The 17,264-nt window shown below is 46.9% G+C and overlaps 1 protein-coding gene across 1 annotated transcript; it reads left to right on the forward strand.

Annotated features, from left to right (window-relative positions):
* The first annotated feature begins 3,140 nt into the window (after positions 1 to 3,140).
* Positions 3,141 to 13,475, forward strand: LOC125945716 (uncharacterized). Its single transcript, XM_049667968.1, has 4 exons — positions 3,141 to 3,235; positions 4,059 to 5,471; positions 8,978 to 10,300; positions 12,717 to 13,475. Exons 2-4 carry the CDS (start codon positions 4,169 to 4,171, stop codon positions 13,409 to 13,411), a joined length of 3,321 nt encoding a protein of 1,106 aa, XP_049523925.1. The 5' UTR covers positions 3,141 to 3,235; positions 4,059 to 4,168; the 3' UTR covers positions 13,412 to 13,475.
* Positions 13,476 to 17,264: the final 3,789 nt, after the last annotated feature.

Below are 17,264 nucleotides of genomic sequence, written 5' to 3' on the forward strand. Positions count from 1 at the left end.
CGTGCCCAAAACCAAAACCGGCAGTGTGGTTCAGATAATAATGCCGACGGCTTGGCGCGCTGCCGTTAATTCGGCCGCTGGGCTCTATGGTAGTGTTCGCTCTTGTTGAATTTCTTTCTCTATGGTTGGAGTATTTTTAAGAACTGATAAAAAGGTGTACTATCTTAATTTTTGTGAATAGGAACACTCGAGCGCGTGGCAAACAACCTCGTTCACCGCATGTAGTGTGGCCCTGCGGCGATGTGCGAAACCAAAAGCGGAGAGCGGCGCTGTTCCTTCTACTGCCTACACCCCTTCGTGCACGTCTCCTTCTTAGTGTGTCATTACTGCTCGCGAGTGGTGAAGAATCGAAGAACCTTACCGGGAAATCATGATACTACTCTCACCATTGATCGTGTTGCATCCGAAGGTGGGATGGATGCAGTGCGTTCATATCAAATTCGTAGGGAGCCATTCTTGCTCATGGGCGTGACAAAAGAAAGCATGGGACAGTGAAACGTTCGTGACGGGAGTGCAAGAAAGAACGGCATCACTGTCTTTCATTTTTATATCTCCCCATGACACCGCGCAACGTGTTGCTGGCGCGGCTACTTGCCACGCGCTCGCGCATTCCCTTTCATAAAGATGACGAAATTGCATTATGTGAGCCGAGTGTGACAAGAACGGTTGCTCGCTGTAACATCGTAGGCAGCAGCTGCGGTTCATTACTGTTGCGCAGTATTCCGGCGTTGGAATAGAGCCAGCATATCCGGTCTTTGAAAGGGTACCTGTGGGGCCATAGCAACCAGTCCTTAGCGCTTCAGCCTTTGCTAAACCTAAACATTATCTAGCTTTCAAATTCACGTACACATTCTGAGTTACGTTTCGTTCAATTTCAAAAAGTTCAGCTCACTGTGTTTATTGCAACAGCAGTAGACCTCTCCGGCCTACGCCATGGCGAGTTGGCCACGTGATCTTCCATTACACGCGGGAGTGCTTGGTCGGCAAAAAGCACGCCGCACATGCGCTGACAGCTTCGTGTATCGCTGCTGTTCTTCCTTTCTTGCATGTTTTGTTCGCGTCTGCTCAGCCAGTTCATCTGGCCATTTTTTTTACTATGGGGTTTTACGTGCTAAAACCAGTTCTGATTATGAGGCACGCTGTAGTGGGGGACTCCGGAAATTTGGACCACCTGGGGTTCTTTAACTTGCATCTAAATCTAAGTACACGGGTGTTTTCGCATTTCGCCCCCATCGAAATGCGGCAGCCGTGACCGGGATTCGATCCCGCGGCTTCGTGCTCAGCAGCCCAACACCATGGCCACTGAGCAACCACGGCGGGTACATCATCCGGCTAATATGCTTTTGCGCAGTTGCATGTGTAAATCGCGCGAAAAAAAGGCAGTGGAATCGTATTTCTCAAAATACGAGACGCAGTGAAAAACGTGGGTGTTGGCAATGCGTCGCGACTTAAGACAGCCGGCTAATGCCAACAAAATCTGCGAAGTTCCGCTTCTCTCGAAAACTCAAGCTGAGCCGTTGTTACCTTGGCAGCGCCCTGCTGTTTCATGCTGGATGATGTTAATAGAGTGTACTAGAATAGGTGAGTGGGTCCAGCGGATGCCTTAGCAAGCGCCGAGGGTGAAGCAAAAAACTCGGAAAATGTGGCGGCGCTGCCATCGCCTTATTCTGAATCTCCGGCCAATAAACGTTGGCTCCGGCTGTTTCGGCATCGCTCATTGGCTGAGGCGAGCTCGCCGGCTGAAAGCTGTCGTTTGCTCGACGCACCGTCATTGTTGCGTCGTTTGCGTTCTTTCCGCTCCTATTTTTTCATTTTATTTACAATAGATCGGTGGGGAATAATCTCAGTGTGACCGCCACCGAGTAACCGCCTGTCAAAGCTACATGCAGCTGCGGTAGGGTCTCCGACGCGACAAGCGTCCGGCCGGCGCGCGGGGCCGCTCATTCGGGACAAAGTGACAGTGGCGCTACCTGGATTTTCAATCAAAAATGCCTCAGTGCCAAGCCCTCGTTGGACCCACTCCCCCAGTTAGTACACTAATGTTAATTAAGAGAGCGAACACAGGAGGCAACCGCTGGGGCAAATGCGATCACGTTGGCGTTTACGTGGTAAAAACAGCACCCGGCACGTAGGCAGCTCTTCACTTCCCATGTCCTGTTCTATTAGTGTGAGCTACTTTAACAGCTGTTTCTTACTGTAGCTAACAAGCATTTAAATCAGCGGGTGCATCGATTTAGGCCCCTGTCTCAAGGACACTTTTGATCGCGGCCGAGCACGATCCGGATAGTGTGCGCCTACACAGGCTTTTCAGGTTGCACTTTCGCTCGATACGGATCCATTCTATCGTGATCGAACTTCTTCGTGGGGACCGTAGATGTCAATTGCCTGTACCCTCAATGACCAGTGAGCTCACCCGAATGTCTGCCCATCTCCCTTCATGGCCAGGTTGTGTGCCCTAATTAAGTGTGCAGTACGATTCCAATGTTCCCGTAGTATACGGCCCCGGCGCATCCACAAGGTAAAAATACGAGCTGTGTTCTAAAAGAAACCGAACTTTTGCTATAACATCTTTATTGCTTATATTGCAACAATTTAAGCACTGTCCCCCTAAATGTAGTCCCCTCTACTAGCAATGCACTCTTCCATTTTTGCAAAGCTTCCCGGAAAGCTAAACGACGATTTCAACGGTTCACAGCACGAACTCTTTCAACATGTTCATCATCTGTTGATGTGTAAAGTCATCCAGGCTTGGGCCGAATGACATTCTGCCTTTATCAAAACGCCTAAACCGCTCGTAACACTGCGTGCGACTTATACAGTCCTCCCCATGTGCTAAGCAAAGCAATTGAAATGTCTCTGTGAAAGTCATGCCGAGATTGTAGCAAAATTTCACGCGTAAACGTTGTTCATTAAGCTCTTTCATTGTCACTTTGGCACTCATCCGACGAACACCTTGGGCCCGTGCTCAATTCAGCGGCTGTAGCTCGCCAACTAACGGTCAGAGCGAAACGCGGAAAACGGCCGTTTGTTGTCTAAACCGGCCACTACATATGCTCACTGCGTCATCGCGCTGGCTCTGCCAGTTGGCGCGTTATTTTAAAAGTTCGGTTTCTTTTTGAACACACCTCGCATATGTAGTGGAGTCGCACGTTCGGTTAATACATTGGACGTTTTTCCAGCCCGCTATGAGGAAAGAATCAGGGTGCTGCGCGCCACAGGAGAAGAGTTTCTCAAGGTACGTACCACTGACGTGCAGCTAATGGCAGCGCAATCATGTACTCGGACAAATCCATCGCATCAGATTTCACAGTATCCACGGCGCGGGGCTGCTCCTCCAGCCCGGGTGTCTATAGCTGGGCATAGCGGTTCGCGCGGCTGAGCGCATACACTGCCCGCCACCCCTATATTGAAGGTAATCTTCGGCACGTGCAAACAGCAAGGAGAGATTAGATGGCCTATGATTTGATGTACGATCTCTTTCCGCGTGCCTAGTGTTGCAGTTGGCGTAATCGCAAGTTTCGGAGAGGCGTTAAAGTGGAAGGCAGCACAATGAATTCGATCGCCGCTGTCGGCCTTCTTCATGATGCGAGTGATGTGACAGCGAGTGTTTGCAATCGTCGAGTAATATTTTTTCATGTTTGTCGGTGTGCGCGTGACACTATGCTTGATAATTAAATTAGTAAGCGATTGTTTGCTGCGATTTATGCGGCCTATACATCTGCGAACCTTACTTCGTCTAGCTGCATCATGCTTAGCTATCATTCTCAATACTTGGCATAGTGGGCGAAACATCCACTTTTTTCTCTTACTTCTTGTCTTTTCAGCTTTCTATTCATTCATATGTTCAATATTATAGTAACTCCTAAACAACACGGACCCCTAAATTCCCTATTAGTAAGTAAATATACATCTAAACATAATTTTAGCTTAGATACACTTATAATTAGGACTTCTTACTGCTACTATTTTCACTGTTATCATTATAACACCATCTCCTTGGCAATCGCCGTTATACGTATGTGTCTCTATCTGCAATCATTATCGTCACTGCCTCGCAGTCCTTCCTGCGTGCTCGCTTACGCAGGATAGAAGAAGAAGAAACTGAAGAAGAGACGCAGTCTTAAGGTTCGTGGTCACCGAGAAAGCCTTTCGCAGCAGAAGGACTACGATGAATCACGAGAAGAGAAAGCACCAGCCCAAGGGCAGAGACAAGAAGGTTCGAAGAGGAAGCATACCGTCCCTCGCCTCACCGCAAAATTTGGCGGCAGATGCCAACGACGACGTGGAGCCGTCGCCCTGTGCAGCCGTTCGGAAGGAGCACGACTTCGGAAGAAACCGTGTGCCCTCCGACCACAGCGCGGCCTCCGTCATGACGATTCTGCCGCACAGCTTACGCAAAGCCCGTTCCAAGAGGCGTTCGAAACCCAAGTGCAGACTTTCCCCAGGAACAGCGTTCAAGTCCGCAGCAGAAGACGCAGGTGGCGTCGCTAGCTTACCAGAACGGAAGTTCTCGGACGCCGTCGACCCCACTCTCTCGCCTTCAAGCCCCGTCTCTTCGGAGGAGAGGCGTTCGACTCTGGAACACAACGAAGATCCCGTGGGCAGGCTCAGTTCCTCCTCTCCGTCAGAAGCACCAGAAACCGGCCGCGAGAAAGGGCCAGAAAGCCAATCCGAGGAACAAAAGATCGACACCACTGAAGACGAGAGGATCCAATCAGACCCCCGCCGACGTGACTCCGACCAGGGCACGTCTGTGGTCGTCAAAGATGCAATGGCTATTCCCACGGACGAGAGCCCGACCTCCGCAGGATCAATAAGCGAATGTGGGAACCCGCCACCTGCTTCAATGCAGAACATTCCCAAGCGTGAAGACGTTTGCTCTGAGAGGCCCCATTCGCGCAACCTTGGTGAAGCGACGTGGAACCTAGGCTTAGATGTAGATCCCAAGGGAGAGCACGAAGCCCTTGCCTATAATGAGGATGAGCTCCCTCCTACGCTAGGCATCGACATGTTCGGGAAGACGTTCTTCGCGGAGCTAGCGACACCTTCTCCTGAGATCATGTCGTCCGGCCCGTCCAGGCTCAGGTCTCTGGGACAGTCCTGGATCTCGCAAGTGAACCGAGATTTGACAGATGTCTCATCCCCGCAGAAAAACACGGTGTTGACGGTGCTAAAACAAGAGATGGCAAGAGAAGGTTCAGAGTATGCCAAAACTATGGAAACGACCTCCGGGGGTGGCGCCAAGGGGCCACAGTGCTCAAGCCTAATGACTGAGATCACCTGGGCCTTAGGTGAGGAAAAGGAGCCACGGGATGCCATCGATGTTTTCGCTTTGCCGCCGTCTTCCCCCTGGCCGACGAAGCCAAAAGCACCAACCTTGCGTTTTGATGCACCTGCTGTTGGCGAAAAGTTTTCCAGCGTCGATGACGTCCCGCATGCTCCAGGAGCTGTATGGACACTCCGTTCCGAGAGTAAGTTTTCTTTCCTTCATTATAATTTTCTTCTCGTCAATTACATTGAGAAAATTACTTGACTGCAACGGAGAACCACGCTCTGATTATACATGCAAGGGTAGATGCCCCGTCTGTCAAATCGGCGAGATTGTTTGACGCCGGGAGGGAAGTGAGTGCCGGAGGAGGAAGGCGCATAGAGATGGAGGAAAGAGTCGCCGCGTTCGCGCCCTTTCCGTGTGTGCTTCGACGCCGCGGTGCTCGCTGTGTATGTTAGTGGCGTCTCTTGTTTGCATGTGTAGTATTATGCGCTTTCCTTCCGGGGCACCAGGCGTTGCACCGTCGAGATTATTGTAGCGTCCGCGACCGCATTGACACCCTTTCCGTTTGTGCTTCGACGCCGTGGTGCTCGCTATGTATGTTCGCGGTGTCCATACGCTTACGCGTAACCCGCGTTCAGGAAGTGAAACGTCCTTGTAACCTGTTAGTGTAACAGTATATTTCATCTATGCACTGTCTTTTTAGGGGCGAAGCACCTTAGGGCCGAGCCTTGTCCCTCGTAGTCCGTTGGAGTCCGTCGCTCTGGTTTGCACGAGACCGCTAGGGGCGGGGCAGGGGACAAGGGCTATATAAGTACTGTTTATACTATCCACATGTACAGTATATATATATGTGTACATACTGTGGACATATATATGTATGTATATATATATATGCATATAAGTACATGTATGTATATATATATATATATATATATATATAATATGTAAGCGAAGCTCCGGCTTCCGGAAGCCGTAACCGGAAGCTGGCTTCCGGAGAACGCTTACGGCGTTTTGCCCGAATGATCCCCCGGTGCTTCGCCCACTCAACATCATTCACTTTGTGGATATACGGTGTTTTTTTAACATTACTAAACTGAGACATTGAACGCTCAACGTCTCCTTGTTGGTAAAACATCGTAAGGTAGTAAATGCGATGCATTTCTTGGCGAACATTTTTCAATGCGAAGCATTTCTTGGCGAACATTTGCTACTTTGACAGTATCTATCTATCTAGCCGCCTACGTCCTTGTGCTCTCATGGTCGTTTCGTTAACATGTTATGTATCAAAATTGGCATACTATGACGAGAGCCTATGGTGAACAATAATGATATGTCATGACATGAATATCATCACATGCGTGTCATGTAGGTCATGAAACAGCCACCTACGTCGTAGTGCTCTCATGGTCGTTTCATTAACTTGGTGGGGACCAAAATTGGCATAGCATGACAGGAGTGTATGATGAACTTGATAGGTCATGTGTCATGACATGCGTGTTATGTTGGTCATGACAATGACTCAGCGAAAAATAATAACACTCAAAAACCACTGAAATGGGTTCGGACGTGGGTACTAAGTGAAGGAAACGCTACAGGATTCTAATAGAAGTCATAGTCATGAGCATGACTCAGTAAAAATGACAGTGACTCATCGAAAAAAGTTTAACACTCAAACACCACTGGAATGCAATCGGACGTGGGCACTAAGTGAAGGAAACGCTAAAGGATGATGGTAGAAGCCATAGTGATCACCATGACTCTGCAAAATTGACAACGTCTCAGCGAAAGAAGAATAACATTCAAAAACCACTGAAATGGGTTCGGACGTGGGTACTGAGGGCAGGAAACACTAAGGTATCGTGGTAGAAGTCATAGTCATGAGCATGACTCAGCAAAAACGTCAATGACTCAGCGAAAAATATAATAATACTCAATAACCACTAAAGAGGGTTCGGACGTGGACACTAAGGGGCGGAAACACTAAAGAATTGTTGTAGAAGTTATAGTCGTGATCATGACACAGCAAAAATGACAATGACTAAGCGAAAAAAGATTAACACTTAAAAACCACTGGAATGGGTTTGGATGAGGTACTAAATGAAGGAAAAGGCTAAAGGTTGATGGTCGAAATCATAGTCATGAGCATGACTAAGGCTTTCGGCTCAAGATCTCTTAGGTGTAGCTAAAGGGACTCCTGAGGAGTCATGACTTAAATGTCATGAAATGCGTGTCATGTAGGTCATGAAGAGCCACCTACGTCTTGGTGCTTTTATGGTCGTTTCGTTAACTTGGTTAACTGCTTCGCATAACATCGATTCCCGCAGGACAAGGGATCTGCCGGCTTTTTCTAGTAGCGCAATCGAGAACCATGAACACAACAACGCACAAACAGCACCTTGTGTGCACCGCCCTGTGTCCGTCGGCCAGCTTGTGTTATGCTAAATATACCTACACTTGCTTGCTTGTACATAACAGTAAATCATGGTAAATCAGTTCTGTGGAAGCCCACAAGTTGGAGGAAGGTTAAAGAATGGGAAAAAATACCATAGACCCAAATGTGCGTTCATGTTTGTTTGTGCATGCATGACACCACACTTCCTATTTAATTAATATGCTTATGGTTACAAATTTATACGGCCGATAAAACTACTATCCTTATTTAATATAGCTGTCCACTAATTTTCTATCGCAATCGATGCTTCGCCTTTCGGGAAACACTGATACTTTTTTTTAATTCGCGGCAGTCGCTCACATGCGCCGAGAAAATGTTCGCCTCTTAGATACAATAATGGCAAGTGACAGCAAGCGACGTGATTTCACGGCTGCTCGGCAGCCATATCTAATGCACCGTCAGGTCATACGGCTAAGTGCGTTTATTGCGCTTTTTCTAGAATACGAAGAATACTTCAAATCTGCTTGTGTCTTATTAGTAAACGTACAGAAATAGCAGAAATATGCAAGCGATTCATTCTGTGTGTTCTTGCGTGAACCAGGAGTGTGTATGGAAAGCACATGGTGGCTGTTACATAGCCCATAGAATACCTTGGCTTGAAGCCATGGTTCGGCAATACGTACATTTTCTTGGATACCTTTGTTTTACGCTACGTCGTGAGCATCCTGCACTCTAAAAACGGTTGCACCCTTTGGGGTGCTTTTTGCCACACAACAATAATCGTCATCTGTCTTGCTTGCGTTTCCTATCTTGAAAACTCTGCACTTGCTACTTTCCTGTCGAGAACGCTGTGTCAAGCTGATAACGCTCTTGTCGTTCGTGACCGAGAAGTGCCGGGCGCACAGCGTTAAAGAAAAGAAACCCACGCAAGTCAGATGACGATTATTGTTCTGTGGCAAAAATACGCCCCAAAGGGTGCAACTGTTCTTAGAGTGTGGACCAAGGTGTGATGAACGACCACAGTCAATGCATTTCCTAACTTTTAAAATTGGGATATTTTGGACCATTCCTAAACTTATTACAGATGTTCTTAGTAACACGATACACACAAGGCACAAAATTGCACAAATACGCCTTCCTTCATATCGGTTGCTCACGTGCTTTATAACGTTTCCAGTGCAGCCATTAGCTGTTACATTTCACGAAGCAGTTAATCAAGCCATCTTTCACCATATTTTTTACCCAGGAAATATCTGTATGTGTCTTAAGAGCCAGCGCTAGCTAATTTGTATATTCTATATCGTTTTCTTTAGATCCCGTATCAATAGGACCCGCAAGGCCTACGCAGAAGCCCCCAGAAAGCAAGGCGCAGGTGCATCTCCTCGTGTCCGCGTTGTGCATACCATTTCTTCTCGTCGTGTCTCTTCTCATCGCCGTGATCTTTTCGAGAAGGCCCACCCGTTCGCCCGCACCCCCTAAGACCGGTCTGATTCAGGAGCTGGTCAAGTACTGCGGGGGAAGTAAGGCTTGCAGTCGCGCTGTGGACGCCATTGCAGATACAGCAGACCTTGCGACAGACCCTTGCGTTGACTTCTACCAGTTCGCGTGCGGCCGGTGGCGGGCTTGGAACCAGCAAAGACCTGGCTACCGCCGCGAAAGCGAAGAAAACTACACTCTAAGTATCCGGAAAGCGCTGCTGAGCCTCCTTGATGACGACTACGGGCGGCGGAGTGTTGACGTTAACAGCGGAGAGGCCAGGAACATGGCGGCATTCTATGATAGCTGTCACAAATTCCTCGGTGCAGGTGCTCGAGTTGCACCCGTGACAGACGTCCTCGCCACGATGGGCTTCAACGCGTCATCCGACGGACACGACACCACCTCGATCAGAACCATTCAAGACTTGCTGGACTTCATCGTCAACCGCAGCCTGAACAACGGCCTAGCGTCGGTCGTATCAGTGACCTTAAGGCGGCGCACGATATCTCTGGACGCGGGGCAAACGCTTCATTCGACGTTGGGAGACGATCACGTCTTGGAATTTCTGACCGCGACCCTCGGAGACAATGGTCTCGCAAACGATGAATGCAACGTCCATGGTCTGTACCACCTCGATGGCGAAATTCACAGCCGCCGGGCGCTGTATAATCTGTCTGTACCATTTGACAGGACTCCCCTTAGATACGTGGAACCGCCAATGGAGGGAGTCAGCTGGGTCGACGCTCTGAACAGGGCTTCACCTGAAAGGCCTGTGCGGTACTCACTACAAAGTCCTGTGGAGTCTCGTGGGATGGCGTACGTTCAAGAGGCCGTGACTCTTCTATCCCGCACCACGCTGGAACAGGCTCGTGTCTACGCGTCGGCTGTTTTGTTGGCGCAAGTCATTAAGTACGTTTACCTTATTCGAGGCCAGGCTCGGTCCGAGGGAATCGCTACGTGCCTTGAAATCACTGGCAGCTACTTTAAAGACCTGTTGCCCTATTGGATTAGTGCAACGTTTGGGTCACCCGAAGCTGCCCAGTCCTTCGTGGATATGGTGAAACGCATCCAAGACGCTACCCTGGGAACGTGTGCCTCTTTTATGAAAATAGGTATCGACTGCAGGAACCTCTCTAAACTCGACGTGTCGTTTATTGGTGAGTGTTTGGTTGAGGTAACACGAGCGAGGGCGCCGCCTTGTTTAGCTGCTTGGACACGCGTAATTTGCGTTCCGAGCAAGTTTCTCGCAAGTTTTGTGTCTTAGTTGACGTGAGCGTAGCCTGGTCAATGAGTACATTCGTATTCTTAAACGCCGAATGCCGTAACAACACGAAAAGCATTCCTAATGTGTTTTCCTGTCGTTGCAAGCATGTACTTGACGCTTCGTTTTACCACGATGTAAAGCTCACCGCAATGTATTACGTCTAGTTATCAAATCAGGTTTATTTTTTTTTCGTGAAGAAATGGGGAGGTTGGGGGGAGGTCTGAACAAAAAGTGAAAACCAGTTCACTTGACAAAGGCGTTTGCATGACAGGCCGTAGTGGTGACCAGGGATAAAAAATAGAAAAATGCACATAGGAAAAAAAACATAACAAAAAAACAACCAAAAATTCACATTTTCTATTTCAATCTCGTTCCCATGCAGGTAATTCAGAACAGGAAGAGTGTCGAACCATCTACGTACAATGAGATATTCGGGAATACTGCACGATCAAAATATATTTATGACATGTAGGGTAAATGCGTGTCTTCAATGCCAAGTGAGCAATAAAATCTAGCATCTTGTCAGGGGTGATATTTTGTTTGTATTTTATTGCCAGACTATATGCGTAATGACTTGGAACGTAGATAAGGTTAAAGGGCATGGAAATAGATTTTGTATGTCGGCCGAAAGGCCGACATACAAAATGTCACCAGCTATGTGTCACCAGCTATGTGTCGAAGGACTTTCTCTTGAAGCGTATGCAGATGGCTTATGTTTGTTAAAGTTGTGTTACCCGAAACAAACCAGCAATATTTCAAGTGGGAAGCAAACAGCACCTCGTAGATAAAGAATTTAACACTCTACGGAAAAAAATGAAATTTTGCCAATATGCCGACAGCTTTTGATATCCGAGTAAATATATGATGGATGTGGGTATCCCAGGAAATGTTTTTATGAAAGTATACTCCAAGTGTTTTAACTGAGTCAACCAGCTCCACAGCAGACCGTTAACAAGATTTCATGTTAGGGCGGCGGTCTATGAGCTCAAACAAAACCCGATCATTGTGTATTTTGGCCCTGGTCGTCGCATAGCACAAAACGAACGTGCAAGCGCCGCTCCTCTTCAAGCTGCATTTGAGATACTCAGGAATATTGAATATTGGACATATGGCCCTGCGGCCACATGTCCAACTTCAGCGCAGTGTACAAGCTTGACTAAATGGGCAGCATTTTTAAATATCATATTTAAAAAATTTGCCTGAATTTAACACTTTCTAGTTAGGAATGTTGATAGAGTACGCCCTTCTAATAACGTCTATGTTAACGCAAACGAGACGAAAAGTCTGCTATCACGCAACAAAACATTATGACTAAGTGCCGTAAATTACGCATGTTTATAAAACGTCTTAAACTCTCAACGTTGCAAACTGCAAGTTGTCGAAACTGTGGTGAAGTTCGACAGATAGCCGAAGGAGCAATGACGAAAATTCCTGGACATGTTTCCATTTTACAGCATACACGAAAAAGAACCAAATATTTGTTAATGATTAAAGCGGGTTCTTACGGCAGGCATCTGTGTATGTTAGGACTATATCTAACTACCGCTCAAAGTGAAAGAGAAATCGTCTAACGTCGACGTATCAGATGGGAAATAAGAACCTACTCAGAGTACCCTCCCCCCCCCCCCTACCCCCGTTTAGAGACAATAGGTTTCAACCAACACATTCAACTTAGAAATGGCCACCCAAGAAATGCTCTCGGGAAAATGGCAACCCAAAAAATGCTCACGCATTTGGACATTATATTACTCACCTGTCGTTTGGAAGCAGTGCAGATCTAAGGTACACATTACAGTGCTGAATAATATTGAGAAAATGTATAAGTATACATTCGTGCCAAGCGTAATACAAGAAAGCGTGCTCCTGCAATGTAGCCCAACACTATTATAAAAATCCCTACTCTCGCACCGGTCAAGTTTTCACGGAGTCTGATGCCTGTACTTCGCTGCAGCGGAGGTATGTTCAAAGGCTTTAGTATATCTGAGCTTGGTACGTTCACACCCTCCACTATGTGCGACACCACCACTGCAGCGTATTATATAGAGACCACCTACGCGGCGTCAGTGGTTACGGTGTTGTGACCATGACGCGAACTAGACTCCCGGTTTTATGTAACCACATTCCTGAGTAGCGCAATTAACAAACCATTGTTGCACCGTGTGTTCAGTTCTCGATATGGAACGTCACGTGGTCAAAATAACTTGATGCCCTCCACTTTGGCAGTCCAGAAATTCTGAAGGCGACTTCTACTAGCAAGATCATCGTCCCAGCAGACGAGATATAATATCGAAATATCTTGCGCGTTTCAGGCTCAGCCGAAAGCTTCACCGCTCTCCAAAAGCATCCGCGCGCCGTATCGTCGGTGGCCCCCTACGGCGAGCACTTCCTGGTGAACGTGGTCCGGGCGAGTCGGGACCACGTTGGCACGGACTACGAGGACGGCGCCGTCCAACGTCAACTCCACGGCCGGCTCGTCTTTCCCGAACACGGTGCTAGAAGCCGACTCATTGCCGTACCGGCAAACTTTCTCGTGCCGGACGCCTTCGTTGGTGACGGCTCGCTGCCGTTCCTGGACTACGCGACCGTCGGTGTGCGACTGCTGCTCGACTGGATTGAGACACAGTTCACCGAAAACGCAGCCATGGAGTACGCGTCCACCCTTAATGTTACAGTCCCTTGCGTGCGCGACGCCGCTCGTGCAATTTTCGGCAGGAAGGTCGGCGAAGAAGAGGCGCGGCATCTGGTCTTCGCCGACTGGGCTTTGGATGTGGTGTTAACGGCGGCCAAGTGGGACTTCGTCTCCAACACAGGCAACGCTTCGTCGAATACAGCTCAATTAGCGTCGGTAATGAAAGCGAGTCGTCAGCTATTTTACCTTCGCTTCTGCCACACGCTGTGCGGTGAACTAAGTGCTCTGGCGAGCGCTTGCCGCTACAGAGCCTCATACAGTAAGGACTTTGCTTTCGCTTTTAGCTGTCGTGAACCAGCGTCGTTGCAGTGTTAGTGCAACGTGAAACTTCGTTTACTTTTCCGGCCACAGGCATTCCCGATGTTCTTGCTTGCGAGTTTCTCAACGCCGGATGTTTCGTGTGTATATTGTCTAAAATCTATCGCATCGTGGCTACATTGATATCGCATCTGTGAGAACATGTCGATACAATTTATCCATGCTTTGTGTCTTATGTATCTCCCGTAAATTCCTACATTGCCCGCAGTGTTCACATCTATGAGGACATGGGGCTAAGGTGCTCCTTGCATGGCAGCAAGCAGAACATCTGTCTTTTGACATCACATTTTCGCGTTACACGTTACAGATGATGTATTTCGGGACTTCCGCGGCTCCGCGTTTGACGCAACACGTGAATTATAGCACATTTTTTTTAGAACATATCCATACACAATACCGATATCAAATTGCAAGAGCCTAAGTGCAGGATGGTCAAAGGGAGCTAATAATCACTCGAACTTTGAATGATTAGACAGCGATATAAGTATTCATGACAGCATACAAGGTTAATGGTGTAGTATCACTAAAGACAGCAATTAATTGGTCCATCTTCAAAACAGCCCAACCATCTGATTTTTTGTGCAATTAGCAAGCAGTGTGTTAGGTATAAAATTTGCCTCGATGCGGAAACACAAGTATTCGGTGACAGTGTTCGCTGCACCTTATTGCCGTGGCTGTTATCTGTTATGTTTAACTCTAGGCCAGAGGCCCGCATGAAACTTCCACGTCACTTCTTGGTCTGAAATTTTAGAACATATATTTCAAAACATATACCAGTGAGACTTGGACTAGTAAGCTTTAAGCAGTGACTAAGATAGAGCCCCCTGAACCCAAAACTTTCAACAGCAGTGTTAGATCCATAATAAAGTTATATCGCTTTGCGTAAAATCTTGCTCACATGAATGCGCCGTCACAATACCGTGGATTTATAATTGAAGCTGACAAACACATCAGGTACAACACATTATGCGTATATTCAAAGCTCCTCGCGTAACTTTATTGTGCGAAACATAAAGGAAACAACATTTTTTTATTACGTGTATATATGACAGAAAGCAATGCTAATGCACCCGCCGGGGTGGCTCAGTCAGCAAAGGCATTGCGCTGCTGAGCACGAGATCGCGGGGTTGAATCCCCGGCCGCGGCGGCCGCATTTCGATGGGGGCGAAATGCAAAAACGCCCGTGTGCTTGCGCTGTAGTACACGTTAAAAAACCCCAGGTGGTCAAAATTAATCCGGAGCCCTCCACTACGGCGTGCCTCATAATCAGAACTGGTTTTGGCATGTAAAACCCCAGAAAGAAGAAGAATGCTAATGCTGCGTGCTAGCGCTGGCATAATTTTTTCCTCACGTTATGGAATGAAGTAGCTTTAGCTCGGTGCCAAATTTGATTTCCCCTTTCAAATACATGTAGAGCATGGAAATGCTTTTGCGAGAGAAATATTGAAAGCATTGGAATGAGATTTGCTGCATTAATGAAAGTTTATTCCATGAACTCTGGAGGAACCAGTATTTTCATTCAGGAACTGAATTGTTATTATAAACAATGCCAAAAATAGCCAAGGCAAGGAAACAATTAAGCTTATTGTTTACAAACCCGTTAGCTAGTAATAAAAACAGATAACGTAGTTCTGGAAACTTCATCTGCTAGAATATTTTGACCGTACAAGGATTATATAACTTAGAGCATCAGATATTGTTAGAAGGTTTACGAGGGTTTAGAAGAAGTTCTGCTCACATATCAGTTCTAGTATTTGAAAGCGATGCATATTAGATTTTTTTTTTCAGTTTAAGTGTATTCACAGGGCTGTTTACAGACTTGTGACACATTTTTTTCGGTGAGTTGTAGCTTGAAACATAATATTCCAGTTTATCTAAATTTGAAAACTTTTAAAAATCTGATTCTACAGTTACTGAAGTTACTACAATTACGCACAGTCAGTGAAAGGTTTCGCCGTGTTCTACTGTTGCGCGGGCATTTCTGAAGCGTTGTAGGTCTAATCACCTCGGTGGGTGTGACGGAGGATGACACCGCTCTCGATGACACTGACAAAGACGTCAGCACTCGTCCTTTAACGGTAATTTGCGACGGCGTTTCAAAGTTACGATAAATAAAGCCCTACAGGCATCCACTTTTATGCGTCGTTTCCTGATTCTTTGTGGCTTCACCTCCCGTTATAATCGTAAATAAATGTGCTACTTGATTTTCTGGAAAATAGGAACTTGGGCGACTTTTGAAAACTGAGTCATCCGAGCTATGCCTCGGATACTTTCAGGAGACGAACCTAGATATATTCTTTTCAGAGTGTCGCTAAGCAATTCAGTGTGGCCTGTCATTAAGCGCCAGAGACAGGCTTGTTGAAATTGTCATTGCCGTGATGGAGCTCGACGAAGCAACGTCCCGCGGCCAAGTCCTACCCCTATTTTGGTTGTATTGCTAGTTTGTGAATATCGCAGCCATTATGGCTCCATATAGTGCCTCCAGTAATATATAGCGGTAAATAAGTTACACTCATGTAGCTTTAACACGACGAATATCTTTGGCTGAAGCTGGACACTACAAACCATCATGCTACAAGACGACTGACATCATATCAATAAGAAAGTCAACGTCAAAAATCTAACTGAAGAGCTTGAAGCGTCCTTCCAACTCAGTAGCTCCTTAGCTGCAACAAATTGCATCTTAGAAAAAGGGAATTTCCCTGTTTTCCAGTGTAAGTGCACGAACGGGATTTCTTTCACTCTCCGTGAATTTTGGCCTTCGGTATCCTTGAAATCTTTCAATTGGCCTTGAATTTTTAGTCAAATGTAAAGTACGAACATTAGAACACTCATTGTTTCCAGAAAACAGTAAAGAACTGATGAGGACAAATTATTAGCCTGATGAACACGTAAGATAGATATATGTATTGTGATTTTTAAAAAAGCCGAGAGGTCGCACTGAATCAAAGTTATGACCTGCTACTCCGCGTTGCGGAAGGCAGATGATATTTAAAAAAGTGACTCGCCATCCCGCCCTTGTGAAAGTAGATCTCCAGCAAACGTGTTTAAAACTACCACAACTAAGGGGGGGTATGCTATTCTATATTGCTTTAGAGTAATATGCTAACTAGAGGAATGAGAGCAATGGGAATTTTGGCAGCGCACCACCACTGGTCGTATTGCCGTTTCTTTTTCCTTTTGCTGCGCCTTGTAATCGCGCTGCTCCTCGGCAGTCATAACTATGCGTTGCGTACACATAGCGGTGCTACAACAATTAAATAAGTTGCTAGCCTGATTCTTTTGTATAGGAAACGCTGGAGACATCACTCCCCACGTCGCAAGCTGCCGTCGCCTCTGCAGCTTGCGCAACACTAATCTGTACCGGGAAAAGTAATGCGGGGAGCGCTACGTGCTTTGCATTGTTATCAGGAGTGCCTTATTGTCCACAACATGGTTCGCATGCTTGTATTGTACTTTTTTAGCGAATGCTGTTCTGTATGCTGTGTGCGAGATTTCAAAGATTGTACGCATTTTTGGCTTCGCTTTTCTGAGTATATACTTGTAGCCTCTGCCTTACGAGGGTACGAGCCACTGCTCCTGTCCTACATTGCCACCGGGATCAGCCCACTTTTTGGCAACAGGACGCGGACACGAAAAAGGGTGACCACCAAGAGGCCATCACCTTCGCTGTAAACAAGAGAGGGAGAGAAGTGTTGAAGATAAGGGTGAGGACGGTGGTCCTTAAGTCCTTAATCTAGACCACTCTCATGCAAGAATTTGATGAGAGCTTTCAAAACATCACGCTGACAAGAATCCGGATTATGTAAGGTTTTGTGAGGCTAAACTGAGGACACAGTGCCAAGTAGCT

This window comes from Dermacentor silvarum, chromosome 5 (assembly GCF_013339745.2).
Source record: "Dermacentor silvarum isolate Dsil-2018 chromosome 5, BIME_Dsil_1.4, whole genome shotgun sequence".
In the NCBI taxonomy this organism is placed as follows: Eukaryota; Metazoa; Arthropoda; class Arachnida; order Ixodida; family Ixodidae; genus Dermacentor; species Dermacentor silvarum.